General features: G+C 46.4%; 1 protein-coding gene across 1 annotated transcript; it reads right to left on the reverse strand.

Moving 5' to 3' along the window:
• Positions 1-1,162: 1,162 nt before the first annotated feature.
• On the reverse strand, positions 1,163-11,542 carry AGAP5 (ArfGAP with GTPase domain, ankyrin repeat and PH domain 5). The gene is made up of 6 exons (XM_063780503.1): positions 11,528-11,542; positions 11,118-11,224; positions 9,561-9,716; positions 6,945-6,980; positions 3,606-3,657; positions 1,163-2,961 (listed from the first exon to the last, which is right to left on the reverse strand). The coding sequence occupies exons 1-6, from the start codon at positions 11,540-11,542 to the stop codon at positions 1,486-1,488; spliced, it is 1,842 nt and encodes a 613-aa protein (XP_063636573.1). The 3' UTR covers positions 1,163-1,485.
• Between the last annotated feature and the right edge of the window lie 2,196 nt (positions 11,543-13,738).

Here is a 13,738-nt window from a genome sequence, read left to right on the forward strand (position 1 = left end):
AATATACTCATGTGTTTTTTTTTTTTCCTTTCTCAATAAGCAAATTGTACCACCATCTTATTCTGAGATGCTCCTTTTTAAAAGCTGTAGATCACATTAATGGAAGTGTTTACTGCCGGGAATATTTTCCATGTGCAATGATCTGTAACCCTCTTTTTCTTTTTTTTTGAGACCGAGTCTCGCTCTGTTGCCCAGGCCGGAGTGCAGTGGCACAATCTCTGCTCACTGCAAGCTTTGCCTCCTGAGTTCATGCCATTCTCCTGCCTCAGCCTCCCAAGTAGCTGGGACTACAGGTGCCCGCCATCACGCCCAGCTAATTTTTTTTTTTTGAGAAGGAGTCTCGCTTGGTCACCCAGGCTGGAGTGCAGTGGTGCAATCTCTGCTCACTGCAAGCTCCGCCTCCTGGGTTCACGCCATTCTCCTGCCTCAGCCTCCCGAGTAGCTGGGACTACAGGTGCCCGCCACCACACCTGGCTAATTTTTTTTTTTTTGTATTTTTAGCAGAGATGGGGTTTCACCATGTTAGCCAGGATGGTCTTGATCTCCTGACCTCGTGATCCGCCTGCCTCGGCCTCCCAAAGTGCTGGGATTACAGGTGTGAGCCACCACGCCTGGCCATGCCCAGCTAATTTTTTGTATTTTTTAGTAGAGATGGGGTTTCATGATGTTAGCCAGGATGGTCTTGATCTCCTGACCTGGTGATCAGTCCGCCTAGGCCTCCCAAAGTGCTAGGATTACAGGTGTGAGCCACTGCGCCCAGCCGAACTGTAACTCTCTTATCTCAACTAGCTGACATTATTACTTCACATCCAGTTCAATTTATAAATTAAGAGAGGTGCCATGGGCCAGGCACGGTGGCTCACGCCTGTAATCCCAACACTTTGGGAGGCCGAGGCAGGTGGATCACGAGGTCAGGAGTTCGAGACCATCCTGGCTAACATGGTGAAACCACGTCTCTACTAAAAGTACAAAAAATTAGCCAGGTGTGGTGGCAGGCACCTGTAGTCCCAGCTACCTGAGAGGCTGAGGCAGGAGAATGGTGTGAATCCGGGAGGCAGAGCTTGCAGTGAGCAGATATCACGCCACTGCACTCCAGCTGGGGCAACAGAGCAAAACATCGTCCAAAAAAAAATAAAAATAAAAATGAAAAAGAGGTGCCATGTGTACAAAAATCAATGCATATTTATGAACTTTTTTTCAAATATATTTTCACACATTTTATCTAAATACATAATACAGAAGCCTGTGTGACTTGGGCAATGTGGCCAGGAGGGCCTGAGACTAACACATCCACCTTGGCAAAAGGACATAAAATATGTCTTATGGTCAGAAAAATCAACATTTTGTGTATTTACTTAGTTTACGAAAAGTACTGAAAATGCTATTACTAGCTGAATTTGTGATTTCCTTTTGAAATTCTGAGTTATCCTTATTTTTCCCATTTTGTTTTTGCACCAAGGAGACTGCAGTCAAATAAAACAGATACTACACGCACTCGTCGGGGCAGCCGTACTGCAGAAGCACGTTGATGCACTCCTGGCTGGAGGCCTGCCGGGCGTAGGTCAGCGCTGTGTTCCCGTGGGCATCTCGGGCCATGACGTCCACCCCGTACCAAATCAGGAGCTGCGCCAGGACCACATTCCCCTTGCGGCAGGCCAGATGGAGCGCCGTGCAGCCATCTCCCTCCCCACAGGTCTCGTTCACCTCCTCACGGGAGCCATGTGCCAGCAGCAGGATGGCTGTCTGCAGGTCCTCATCAGCGGTGGCCCGCAGCAGGTGCTGGCCCAGGGACAGATCAGTGCAGGGTAGTGGGGCCAGAAAGAGCTTCTCCTCATATTTGGAACGGATCCACCGTTCCTTCTCTTCCCTCGTGGACTTTACTGAGGGTTTTGTCCGCCCCTGGCTGCTCCCTTCCCAGATGCTGTTGGCTAGGTCATTGCCAATAGATGACATAACCTTCCTGAGCTCAACTGGCCAGTCATCCAGCTCCAGAGATCGCACACGGGAAAGGCAGGTGCCAAGACTGCGGTGGATTCCTGAGCATTCAATACACATGAGGACTCCCAAGTTCAAACTGGCCCACTTAGGATTCTGGGTCTCACAGTCCACACAGTGGGAGTTCCCACGCATGTTTTGGATTGACTGCAGGGCCATGGCCTCACTCTGGCTGGTCAGCTGGGAGTTGCTTTTACTGCTCTCGCATGACTGCAGGCTGGCCAGGATCTGGCTCTGGATGGCTTGGACCCATGCATCCCGCTCCTCATACGTCGTGGCTTCAAAGTGCCACGTTTGGCCAGTGGCAGACACAATCATAAAGTTGTTGGTGCTTTTCTTCTTTAGGTGTTTCTTTTTATTGGCATGAGGAGAGGGGGGCGGGTTGAGCTTGGGGCTGGTGGTGCTGGAGATACTGGGGCTGAAGCATATGGAGTCACCCAGCCCGGTGTCCATGTCCTTGGATAGGCCATTGCTTTTAGAGCTGGAGATGGGTGCGCAGGCCGATGTGGCTAGGGATGGCCACTTTCCTGGGACTTTGATGGTAGATGTCCGAAGGTCAATCTCTTTTTTATGAATATTCTTCATATAATCACCTAAGCTTGAATAATAGGTGAGCACGCCATTGGAACACAGGGTGACATATTTCTTTTTCCATGTCTTCAGCCATTTCCCACTTCGCTTTAAGAGCATGCCCTGTTTAATGGGGATGGCTCTGCCGCTCCCGATGGTGTCAGCGTGATTCTCCGGGGCTTTCCTCTCTTTGTCTGGGTCACTCCCTTTCTCAGATGTAAACAGGTTGGACCAGCGCATGGACCGCTTGCAAACGGGCGTGGGTGTGTTGGCAGTGGGAGGAACACTGAACTGAAGGTCCTCCTGGCTGGTGCTGGGAGTCGATGGAATGGAGGAGGAATAGTTATTTAAACTCCCACCTCCATTTCTTTTCTTCGTAATGTGCACAGTGGAAACCTGTGTGGAACAGAAGGAGGAATGGCTTCAAAAATTGGGTAGTAGCTTGCAGGGTCCTATAGACAGCTCACAATTACCTTTTAAAAAGATACATTTTCTGGGCCAGGCATGGTGGCTCACACCTGTAATCCCATCAGTTTGGGAGGCCAAGGTGGGTGGATCACGAGGTCAGGAGTTCAAGACCATCCTGGCCAACATGGTGAAATCCTGTCTTTACAAAAAAAAAAAAAAGAAAAAAGAAAAAAAAATTACCTGGGCATGGTGGCACACGCCTGTAATTCCAGTTACTCGGGAGGCTGAGGCAGGAGAATTGCTTGAACAGGGACCTGGGAGGCAGAGCCTGCAGTGAGCCAAGATCACGCGATTGCACTCCAGCCTGGGCTACAGAAAGAGAGTCCATCAAAAAAAAAAAAAAAAAAAAAGATACATTTTCTGTTGTTTGGATAGTATATTTACTCATACTAGCTCACTAACTAAACAGAGCTGCAGATCAGTTCTTACTCCAGCACATTCTTTTTACAACACTTAAGATGACTAAATGCAACATGAAATGGGGAAGATTTAAAAAAAGATGGCTTTGACTTCAGCATGAAACAGATACAAGTGTACGATGAAAATACAACCTCAATAAAAGTGCCACTTACCGCAAATGAGTGTAACTGTTCATCAGGTTTGCTCAAAGATCTATCTGCATCTCTATAAAATAAGAAAGCACATTACTTCAAAAACTGTTAATATCTTGGTATAATATTTGTTTAGTAAAATACTTCCTCCTGTGTGCTTTGGTGTTTACTTTCCCAGAGCAGTTTTTACGAATTCTTCTCCTGGATCCTGACTTGCAGAGGGTTTCCTGACTTCTTCTTTCTCAGCACATCATGGCCTGTACCGTGAAGCCTTTTATATGATAACCAGTCAGAAATGCCCATGAGTATTGACTCTCCCTAACAGCCCATGGCAATAAACCAAACATATTTTCACTCTTCTAACCACACATTGAAACACAAGAATGTTCTACAAAGCAGTAGTAGTAAACTTTAATAAATGTAAATGTGATTCAGATTTCCTAGCTTCCTTTCTCTTTAGTTCTCTGTAGTATACTCTCATGATGTATTTATGTATTTTCTGTTGTCTGAATGACAAACTCATCTGCCTTTTTAAGAGGCCAGTCTTTGAGGAACTTTAAACTTTGTAAAACTAATGCATTGTGCCTGTGTATAAACCAGTGGTTCTCCAAATGTGCTCTGTGGACCTCTCGGGATCCCGAAGACCCCTTCCAGAAGGCCTAAGAGGTCATAACTGTTCTTTTTTTTTTTGAGACCAAGTTTTACTCTTGTTGCCCAGGCTGGAGTGCAATGGTGCGATCTCGGCTCATGGCAACCTTCGCCTCCCAGGTTCAAGTGATTCTCCTACCCCAGCCTCCCAAGTAGCAGGGATTACAGGCACCTGCCACCACTCCTGGCTAAGTTTTGTATTTTTAGTAGAGATGTGGTTTCACCATGTTGGCCAGGCTGGTCTTGAACTCCTAACCTCAGGCGATCCACTTGCCTCGGCCTCCCAAAGTGCTGGGATTACAGGCCTGAGCCACTGTGCCTGGCCAACACTGTTCTGAATCATACTAATTAAACCTGAGAAAGCTGATGAAAAATTTTAAAAATTTGTGAAAGTAATACAAAGTCATTGCCTGCTTTTTCGTTGACACTTGCTATGATTGTATAAAAGCAAAAGTAGGTACAATGGCTGGTTTCTCAGCATAAATCAAGGCAGTGGTACCAATTACATTAGTAGTCATTCTATTCTTCACTGTCCCCTACAGGTAAAAAACATAGCCTGAATTTCTTAAGAACGTCTTTGATGAAGCAGTAAAAATTAATGTTGTTAAATCTTGACATGTCTCTAATATTCTGAATAAGTGGAAAGTTAACGAGAAGCGCTTTTTTTTTGTTTTTAAAGAATCCGTGATTTAACTGTGAACTGAAAAATCACTTTTTTCACAGAACATCATTTTTATTTAAAAGTACAACTGGGCCAGTGCAGTGGCTCACGCCTGTAAAATCCCAGCACTTTGAGAGGCCAAAGCAGGCAGATGGCCTGAGCTCCTTCAGGAGTTCGGGACCGCCCTAGGCAACATAACGAAACCCTGTCTCTATCAAACATATAAGAAAATTAGCCTGGCGTGGTGCCACACATCTGTGGTCCTAGCTACACAGGAGCCTGAGGTGAGAGGATTGCTTGAGCTGAGATCATGCCAATGCACTCCAGCCAAGTGACAGAGTGAAACTCGGTCTAAAAAACCAGTTCAACTATCATTCTCAAAAATAAATGAAGTGAGAGGTTGTCACTTCAAGGGAAATATGTATTTGTTCCCAATGATAAAATTTAAGCTTTCCTGTGAACTTTGAAAAACTTGTTCCTTCTACTGTAGGCTTGGCAGCTTTTCAATACTTAAAGGCGTGTTAAAGTAAGATTGGTGGTTAAACTAAAAGTGATTTTTGACACAATAAAACATAAACCAATATATTCCAAGTAACTAATGCATGATATTATAAATGCAAGTATGGAGCAAAAGATCCATTTACTGTGCAAGAAAGATCAATGAGCACTGATGGAATAAATTTATTAATATGTAAAATTCCACCGTAACTAATTTAAGAAACCACCACTTGTGAAGTTTTGATTTAGTGTTTTAACAAATACCCACAGCTGTCTGAAAACTTTAAAAATACACCTTCTACCAACTACATATTTGCATGAGGTTAGGTCATCTCATTGCTTTTTTCTTTTTTTGAGACAGAGTCTCTCTCTGTCACCCAGGCTGGGGTGCAATGGCGAGATCTCGGCTCACTGCAACCTCCACCTCCCAGGCTCAAGCAATTCTCCTGCCTCAGCCTCCCAAGTAACTGGGACTACAGGCATGCACTACCATGCCCAGCCATTTTTTGCACTTTCAGTAGAGGCGGGTTTTACCATGTTGGTCGGGCTGGTCTCAAACTCCTGACCTCAAGTGATCCACCCACCTCGGCCTCCCAAAATGCTGGGATTACAGGTGTGAACCACTGCGCCCCACCAGCTTATTGCTTTTTTTGTTTGTTTGTTTAGACAGAGTCTTGCTCTGTCACCCAGGCTGCAGTGCAATGGCACGATCTCAGCTCTCTGCAACCTCCGCCTCCCAAGCTCAAGCGGTTCTCCTGCCTCAGCCTCCAGAATAGGTGGGACTACAGGTGCGTGCCACCACGCCCAGCTAAGTTTTTGTATTTTTAGTAGAGACGGGGTTTCGCCGTGTTAGCCAGGATGGTCTCGATCTCCTGACCTTGTGATCCGCCCGCCTCAGCCTCCCAAAGTGCTGGGATTACAGGCGTGAGCCACCGTGCCCAGCCTCTTATTGCTTCTTTAAAGCAAATTGCAAAGAAAGCTCTAGAGAATCCATTTGTCTCCTATTAAGCTCAACATGAGAGACTTTAAATAATATAAACACATGACACACTTTTTACTCAACTTTTTGTTGTAGAAAAGTTTTTTTTCAATGAAAAATTTCTGTTAACAATACTGTTCTCAAGGAATATTTTCTGTTTTTATAACCTGGGTCATGGGTTACTACTGACATCTAGTTGGTAGAGGCCATGAATACTGCTAAACTCTCTGCAATGCACAAGACAGTCCTCACAACAAAGCATTATCTAGCCCATAATATCAACAGTGGTAAGGCTGTGAAATCTAAACTAAAAATAGATTTTGAAAAAATTTCAATTTTGTAATTCTACCACACTAAATATCAATATAATCAATATAAACACATACCCTTTGAGATTCTCAATCATTTAAGAATTATGAGAGTCTTAAGGAACAAAGAAAATACAAATAATTTGCTTCGATATTTTAGTAGGCACAATACAGCTTATGATGTCTAGAGCTGTGACCTAACACTGAGCTTGATATCTCGCAAAGTAATTAGCTAGAATAACAAGACAGGTTTCTAAAAAGCTCACCTTTGTGTAATATGATGAGGTATCTCCAAGGTCACACTGTGGAAGGAAAAAAAATTCATAACAATAGATGTTATCATTTGTTAGGCCCGAAGACATTTTTTAAAAGGGGGGCAGAGGAAACTCTCCTAGCGGCCCTGAAATTCAAATCTTCTAGTTCAGAACAGTACCATAAGGGCACTTTGTTTTCATTTCTTTGTTTTTTACAAAAATATGAGAACCAAAATGCAAGGAAATATGCCGTTAGAAGACGCGTTTCTGTTGGTGATTACAATATATAAATAATAACAGATTTCCCTGTTATATGCTTTTCTACCCACGAAACCTTTCGTCCCATGCGATTTATTTTATGTATTTATTTATTTTTTGACCCAGAGTCTGTCTCTCTTGCTCAGACTGGACTGCAGTGGTGCCATCTTGACTCCTCACAACCTCCACCACCCAGGTTCAAGCGATTCTCATGCCTCAGCCTCCCAAGAAGCTGGGACTACAAGTTTGTGCCACTATGCCCAGATAATTTTTTGGGGGGTGGGGGGGGTGGAGTTTCGCTCTTGTTGCCCAGGCTGGAGTGCAATGGTGTGATCTCGGCTCACCACAACCTCTGCCTCCCGGGTTCAAGAGATTCTCCTGCCTCAGCCTCCCAAGTGGCTGGGATTACAGGCATGTACCACCACGCCCAGCTAATTTTGTAGAGTGAGGCTCAAAACAACTGAGGGAAGGTAAATCTCAATTCTACTAATAGGTCTACACAATATTAGCACTTTTTAAAAAGCCTGTAACATTAGCATGTGAGATGGATATGTCTATAGTGCTTCAAGTAGTTTTCATCTCTGAAATAATTTTAAAATCACAGAATTTAAAGTTACATGCTGGAAAGGACCAATGACCTTATGTGACATTTAATTCAACACTCGTTTTACAGATCAGGGAAACAGACCTTAAAACTGACTTGCCCAAGGTCCCACCAAATAGGAGCAGTTTCTCGTCCTAAACTCAAATTAAGCAGTGGCTCTCAAACTTTGCTGCACATTAAAATCGCCTGAGAAGCTTTAATATCTGCCTCATCTTCAACATGAGGCATTTTAATTTAATTAGTATTGGGTATGGCTTTGGGCATCAAGGTTCTTGGTAAACGTTTCCCAGGTGATTTCAATCAGCAGCAAAGTTTGGAATGATTGAGCTGGGGTGAAAATCAGAATCTTCTGGGATGCTTTTCTTCACAGAAAGATGCCTCACATCCATCCCGATTTTCCTAAAAGGCTTCTCAGTGCCTAGAGACAGAGGGAAAGTGGAGATGGGAAGATACATGTGTTTGCAGACTTGTATTTTGAAAAAAACCTTGCATAAGTGATCTCAGCGAGTTCCACCTATCCCACTGACAACAGTGCACTACTGATTCATGATAAAACATTTTTCAAAATATCTTCTTGAAGCCAATTTGCCCTATTAATTTGTTCAATAACTTTATTTCACCAATAGTGAATACACCAAATGATTATTTCTCAAACTTGCTGGTGGCAAATTAAAACTTACTATACTCTCAAAAGTAGACTTCTAAAAAGTAGAATAATGAGGAAAAAAGCACGAAATTTGTTTCAGCAAAATTAATCTTCAAAGCTGCTTTTGAATTATATGCTAACATATCAAAATCTTTGGAACTCAGAAGAAGCCAGGGACTCTAGTCAAAGTAATTTTTGTGTATGTGTGCTCAAAGATTTAAGAGACTTGGCTGACTACAGACATTTAGTGATTACTCAATAGGTCCCAAAGCTCAGGACTTGAGACAGAGTTTGAGTCCAGTTTTTGTTCGAAACACAATTTCCTCTCAACTATTGTTAAAAGGGAGGGAGGAAAGTGACATTATTATGAGTGTAAACTTGCCACTTTTTTTTTTTTTTTAATTGATCATTCTTGGGTGTTTCTCGCAGAGGGGGATCTGGCAGGGTCATAGGACAATAGTGGAGGGAAGGTCAGCAGATAAACAAGTGAACAAAGGTCTCTGGTTTTCCTAGGCAGAGGACCCTGCGGCCCTCCGCAGTGTTTGTGTCCCTGGGTACTTGAGATTAGGGAGTGGTGATGACTCTTAACGAGCATGCTGCCTTCAAGCATCTGTTTAACAAAGCACATCTTGCACCACCCTTAATCCATTCAACCCTGAGTGGACACAGCACATGTTTCAGAGAGCACAGGGTTGGGGACAAGGTCACAGATCAACATGATCCCAAGGCAGAAGAATTTTTCTTAGTACAGAACAAAATGAAAAGCCTCCCATGTCTACCTCTTTCTACACAGACACGGCAACCATCCGATTTCTCAATCTTTTCGCCACCTTTCCCCCTTCTTTCTATTCCACAAAACCGCCATTGTCATCATGGCCTGTTCTCAATGAGCTGTTGGGTACACCTCCCAGACGGGGTGGTGGCCCGGCAGAGGGGCTCCTCACTTCCCAGTAGGGGCGGCCGGGCAGAGGCGCCCCTCACCTCCCGGATGGGGCGGCTGGCCGGGCGGGGGGCTGAGCCCCCCACCTCCCTCCCGGACGGGGCAGCTGGCCGGGCGGGGGGCTGACCCCCCACCTCCCTCCCAGACGGGGCGCTGGCCTGGCGGGGGGCTGACCCCCACCTCCCTCCCGGACGGGGTGGCTGCCGGGCGGAGACGCTCCTCACTTCCCAGATGGGGTGGCAGCCGGGCGGTGGGGCTCCTTGCTTCTCAGACGGGGCGGTTGCCAGGTGGAAGGTCTCCTCACTTCTCAGACGGGGCGGCCGGGCAGAGACGCTCCTCACCTCCCAGACGGGGTCGCGGCCTGGCCGAGGCGCTCCTCACATCGCAGCGGGGCAGAGGCGCTCCCCACATCTCAGACGATGGGCGGCCAGGCAGAGACGCTCCTCACTTCCTAGATGGGATGGCGGCTGGGAAGAGGCGCTCCTCACTTCCCAAGTGGGATGGCGGCTGGGCAGAGACGCTCCTCACTTTCCAGACTGGGCAGCCAGGCAGAGGGGCTCCTCACATCCCAGACGATGGGCGGCCAGGCAGAGACGCTCCTCACTTCCCAGACGGGGTGGCGGCCGGGCAGAGGCTGCAATCTCCGCACTTTGGGGGGGCCAAGGCAGGCGGCTGGGAGGTGGAGGCCGTAGCGAGCTGAGATCACGCCACTGCACTCCAGCCTGGGCACCATTGAGCACTGAGTTAACGAGACTCCGTCTGCAATCCCGGCACCTTGGGAGGCCGAGGCTGGCGGATCACTCGCGGCTAGGAGCTGGAGACCAGTCCGGCCAACACAGTGAAACCCCGTCCCCACCAAAAAAACGCGAAAACCAGTCAGGCGTGGCGGCGCGCGCCTGCAATCGCAGGCACTCGGCAGGCTGGGGCAGGAGAATCAGGCAGGGAGGCTGCAGTGAGCCGAGATGGCAGCAGTACAGTCCAGCTTTGGCCCGGCATGAGAGGGAGACCGTGGAAAGGAGAGGGAGAGGGAGAGGGAGACGGGAGAGGGAGACGGGAGAGGGAGACGGGAGAGGGAGACGGGAGACGGGAGAGGGAGCGAAAGGACTAGTTTAAGAGCACATTTGAGATACCCTCTGGAGGCTGCCATCAGTACTTCAGAACTGTTAACATTCTACTGATTTCTGGGTGAAGGGACTGACTGCACCATCCTAGCCTGTCAGAGCACTTGCCCCAATACTTCCACTTTAAGAGTTTTCCACCTTGTCCAGAACTACAGTCCATTAATCCCCTCATTTTCTCTCTTAAGAGAATAAACAGGCCAGGTGCGGTGGCTCACGCCTGTAATCCCAGCACTTTGGGAGGCTGAGGCGGGTGGATCATCTGAGGTCAGGAGTTCGAGACCAGCTTTGCCTACACAGTGAAACCTCGTCTCTACTAAAAAAAAATCACAAAAATTAGCAGGGCGTGGTGGCAGGCACCTGTAACCCCAGCTACTCGGGAGGTTGAGGCAGGAGAATCCCTTGAACCCAGCAGGCAGAGGTTGCAGTGAGCCAAGACTGTGCCACAGAACTCCAGCCTGGGTGACAGAGTGAGACTCCCTCTCAAAAAAAAAAAAAAAAGAGAGAGAGAGAATAAACAACCCATGTCAAGTACACACCCACATCCCTCTTATCCCAAATACCAAACACACAAAAATCCAATCTGTCTCCTTCTACCTAAGCAATTGTAGATAGTCACTTTCCCATAATTACCTTAAGCTCCCTGACTTGCTGCTCGTCCTTTCTCTGGCAAAATCTCATCCTTGGATGAGCCCGACTTCGTGTTTGCTCAATGACACCACTCACCTGAACCAGAAAAAATATCAAAAAGTGGTCAGAGATATCATCATAAATTCAAATTACTTACATAAAAAATTGGCCCTAAATGTTTCCAGAAATCAATAAAAGTTTTGTTTCTCCAAAGACGTCATTTCTTCAGAAACCCAACGTGTACAACCTATTTTTTCTATGTTCTTCTAACATTTATTCAACTTCTCTCATCTGATATCTTGCCAAATCATTCAAAGAGAAAATATATCCCATTAGGCAAGAGCCGACCATATTCCCATCACCTGAGAAAATCATATGCACAGGATGCGCCCACCTCACCTTTCTCTGCCTCATCATGTCAGAAAAAGTGCCCCTCCGTTTGTCACAAGGCAAATCTGAGATAAAAGATTTAGATGGCCTGTAATTCCAGCACTTGGGGAGGCCAATGCAGGCAGATTATTTGAGTCTAAGAGTTCAAAAGAAGCCTAAGCAACTTAGGGAAACTGCATCTCTCAAACAAATACAAACCATTAGCCTAGCATGGTGGTGTGCTGGCACATGCTTGTAGTCCCAGCTACTCAGGGTGGGGAGCACTGAGGTGGGAGGATCACCTGAGCTGGAAGGTTGTGGCTGCAGTGAGCCATGATCACGTCACTGCACTCCAGCCAGGGCAACAGATATTTTTAAAAGGCTCTTCTCTTTTAAAAATAATCAAATAAACAGGTGGCCATGAGGCTGAGGTGGCTGCAGTGCACTCAATTCCTCCTTAAATAAACCAAAACTTGACTCAGTGTAAATAATAAAAGGAAACTTAAGCTTAACCAGTCAGAAACCACCAACTAATATCTAACTAGAGACTTTCCACCGTAATGTTCCAAATGAGGCCACTGGCTCCACTTTACCCAATCAAGTATTTTTTCTTCCACATTCACCATATAAAATTCTTCCCCCACCCTCCCTAAGCCTCTCTGTTGGAACTCTGAGCTGCTTGCAGTCTGGAGCTGCCTAGTTTATACATTTCTGAATGCTCAAATATATTTTCTAATGTTTCAAAGTGGCTCTGGTGTAGGAGGTTGTTGGTGGAGTGACCTGAGAGTGTACAGGAATCGAGGCCATATGAGATCTCTGGACTCTGCACTCCATTTTGCTGTGCACTCAAAACTACCCTAAAATAATAATATATCTTTAAAAATCTATAACTATCACGTAGCCCTTTTCAAGTCTCCAACTGGTTGGAGCCAGTTCGATTAAAGCTCAGAAAAAACTGGTTAATAAGCTAGTTCTGACCCAACTGGCAAGAAGCGTTAGGAAAGACCCAGGCCAGGGGAGTATATTGCACATGCATGCACCAGGAAACTGGAGGAAGCTTGGAGGCCCTTTAGCCTGGTCCTGAGCCCGCTGAAACTGCAGTTACAGGCACAGATGCCTGGGGCACCAATCTGAATCTGCCAACATCCAAGGCCACATGAACACAAATGCGCAGAGTCTCCTCTGCGATCGGTAGCTAAGGATGTTAGGCCATGATTGGACTAGGATGGGAGATGAACTGAGAACTATAGATTCTGTAGGCTTTTGTTGTCTCTTCCCACCCCCAAGCAACAAGTGATGAACACACACACACACACACCCTGTAGTGACTAACAGGATCTCCCTCCAGGGAATTTGCAGAAAGGGGAGCAGAAAACATCCCAGGGGCGTTTCACAGCTACTTCCTTGAGCCCCCTTTCAGACAGTGCTGTCTAGACCTGTCTCAGCCCAAGCATCACCACCCTGATATGCAGAAGCTGGCATCCTTACCTGAAGTTCAACATCAAGAAATGATCTCTTCTACTCAACACTGATAGAAATACCTCTAAGCAACATCCTCATTGGCAGGGGTGGAGTGGGGGAGTTTGTTAAGAAGTGAGGCCTCTGTCTACCACCTAGAGAACCTGGAAATTTCCATCTATGCCAAAGTCCAAATCACTGGCCACTGCCCCAGTGTATGGCAGATTAGAACATCTCTCCATCGGATCTGGGTTTCTATTCCATTGAGTGAAATGGCTTTTCTATTACAGGAACAGAATAAGGGATCAAAAGGGTCTTACAACTGAACTCCAGTGTACAGTCTGCACAGACACTAGGCTTGTGCAAATATGACACAGCGAGGCCCCAGGACCCTTAAGCCAGCTGAATGTACTGAGTTTCAGGAAACAGTGAGATACATTCAGCAAAACAGTGGGCTTCATGCTGAAAGAAGTCAATCCAAGTAAACACACATCACACACACACACACACACACACACACACACACACACACAGACATCCTAGTGGCCAATAGGTCCTCTCACCAAAAACCTGCGATCAGGAGAGCAGAAAGCCTCCCAGGGCTCCACCACTGCCCTTTCTGGAGCCCCTTATCAGACGGCCAGCCTCAGGACAGCACTGTCTGATCCTGGTCCAGCCCAAACCGCCATCACCCTGTGATGTGGGAGCAGGCCACTTCACCAGAACCTCTGTGGCAGAAAAATTTCTCTTCCTTTTAAAATGATGAGGGGGAACCTTCAGACA

Source organism: Pan troglodytes, chromosome 8, assembly GCF_028858775.2.
Source record: "Pan troglodytes isolate AG18354 chromosome 8, NHGRI_mPanTro3-v2.0_pri, whole genome shotgun sequence".
Classification (NCBI taxonomy): domain Eukaryota; kingdom Metazoa; phylum Chordata; class Mammalia; order Primates; family Hominidae; genus Pan; species Pan troglodytes.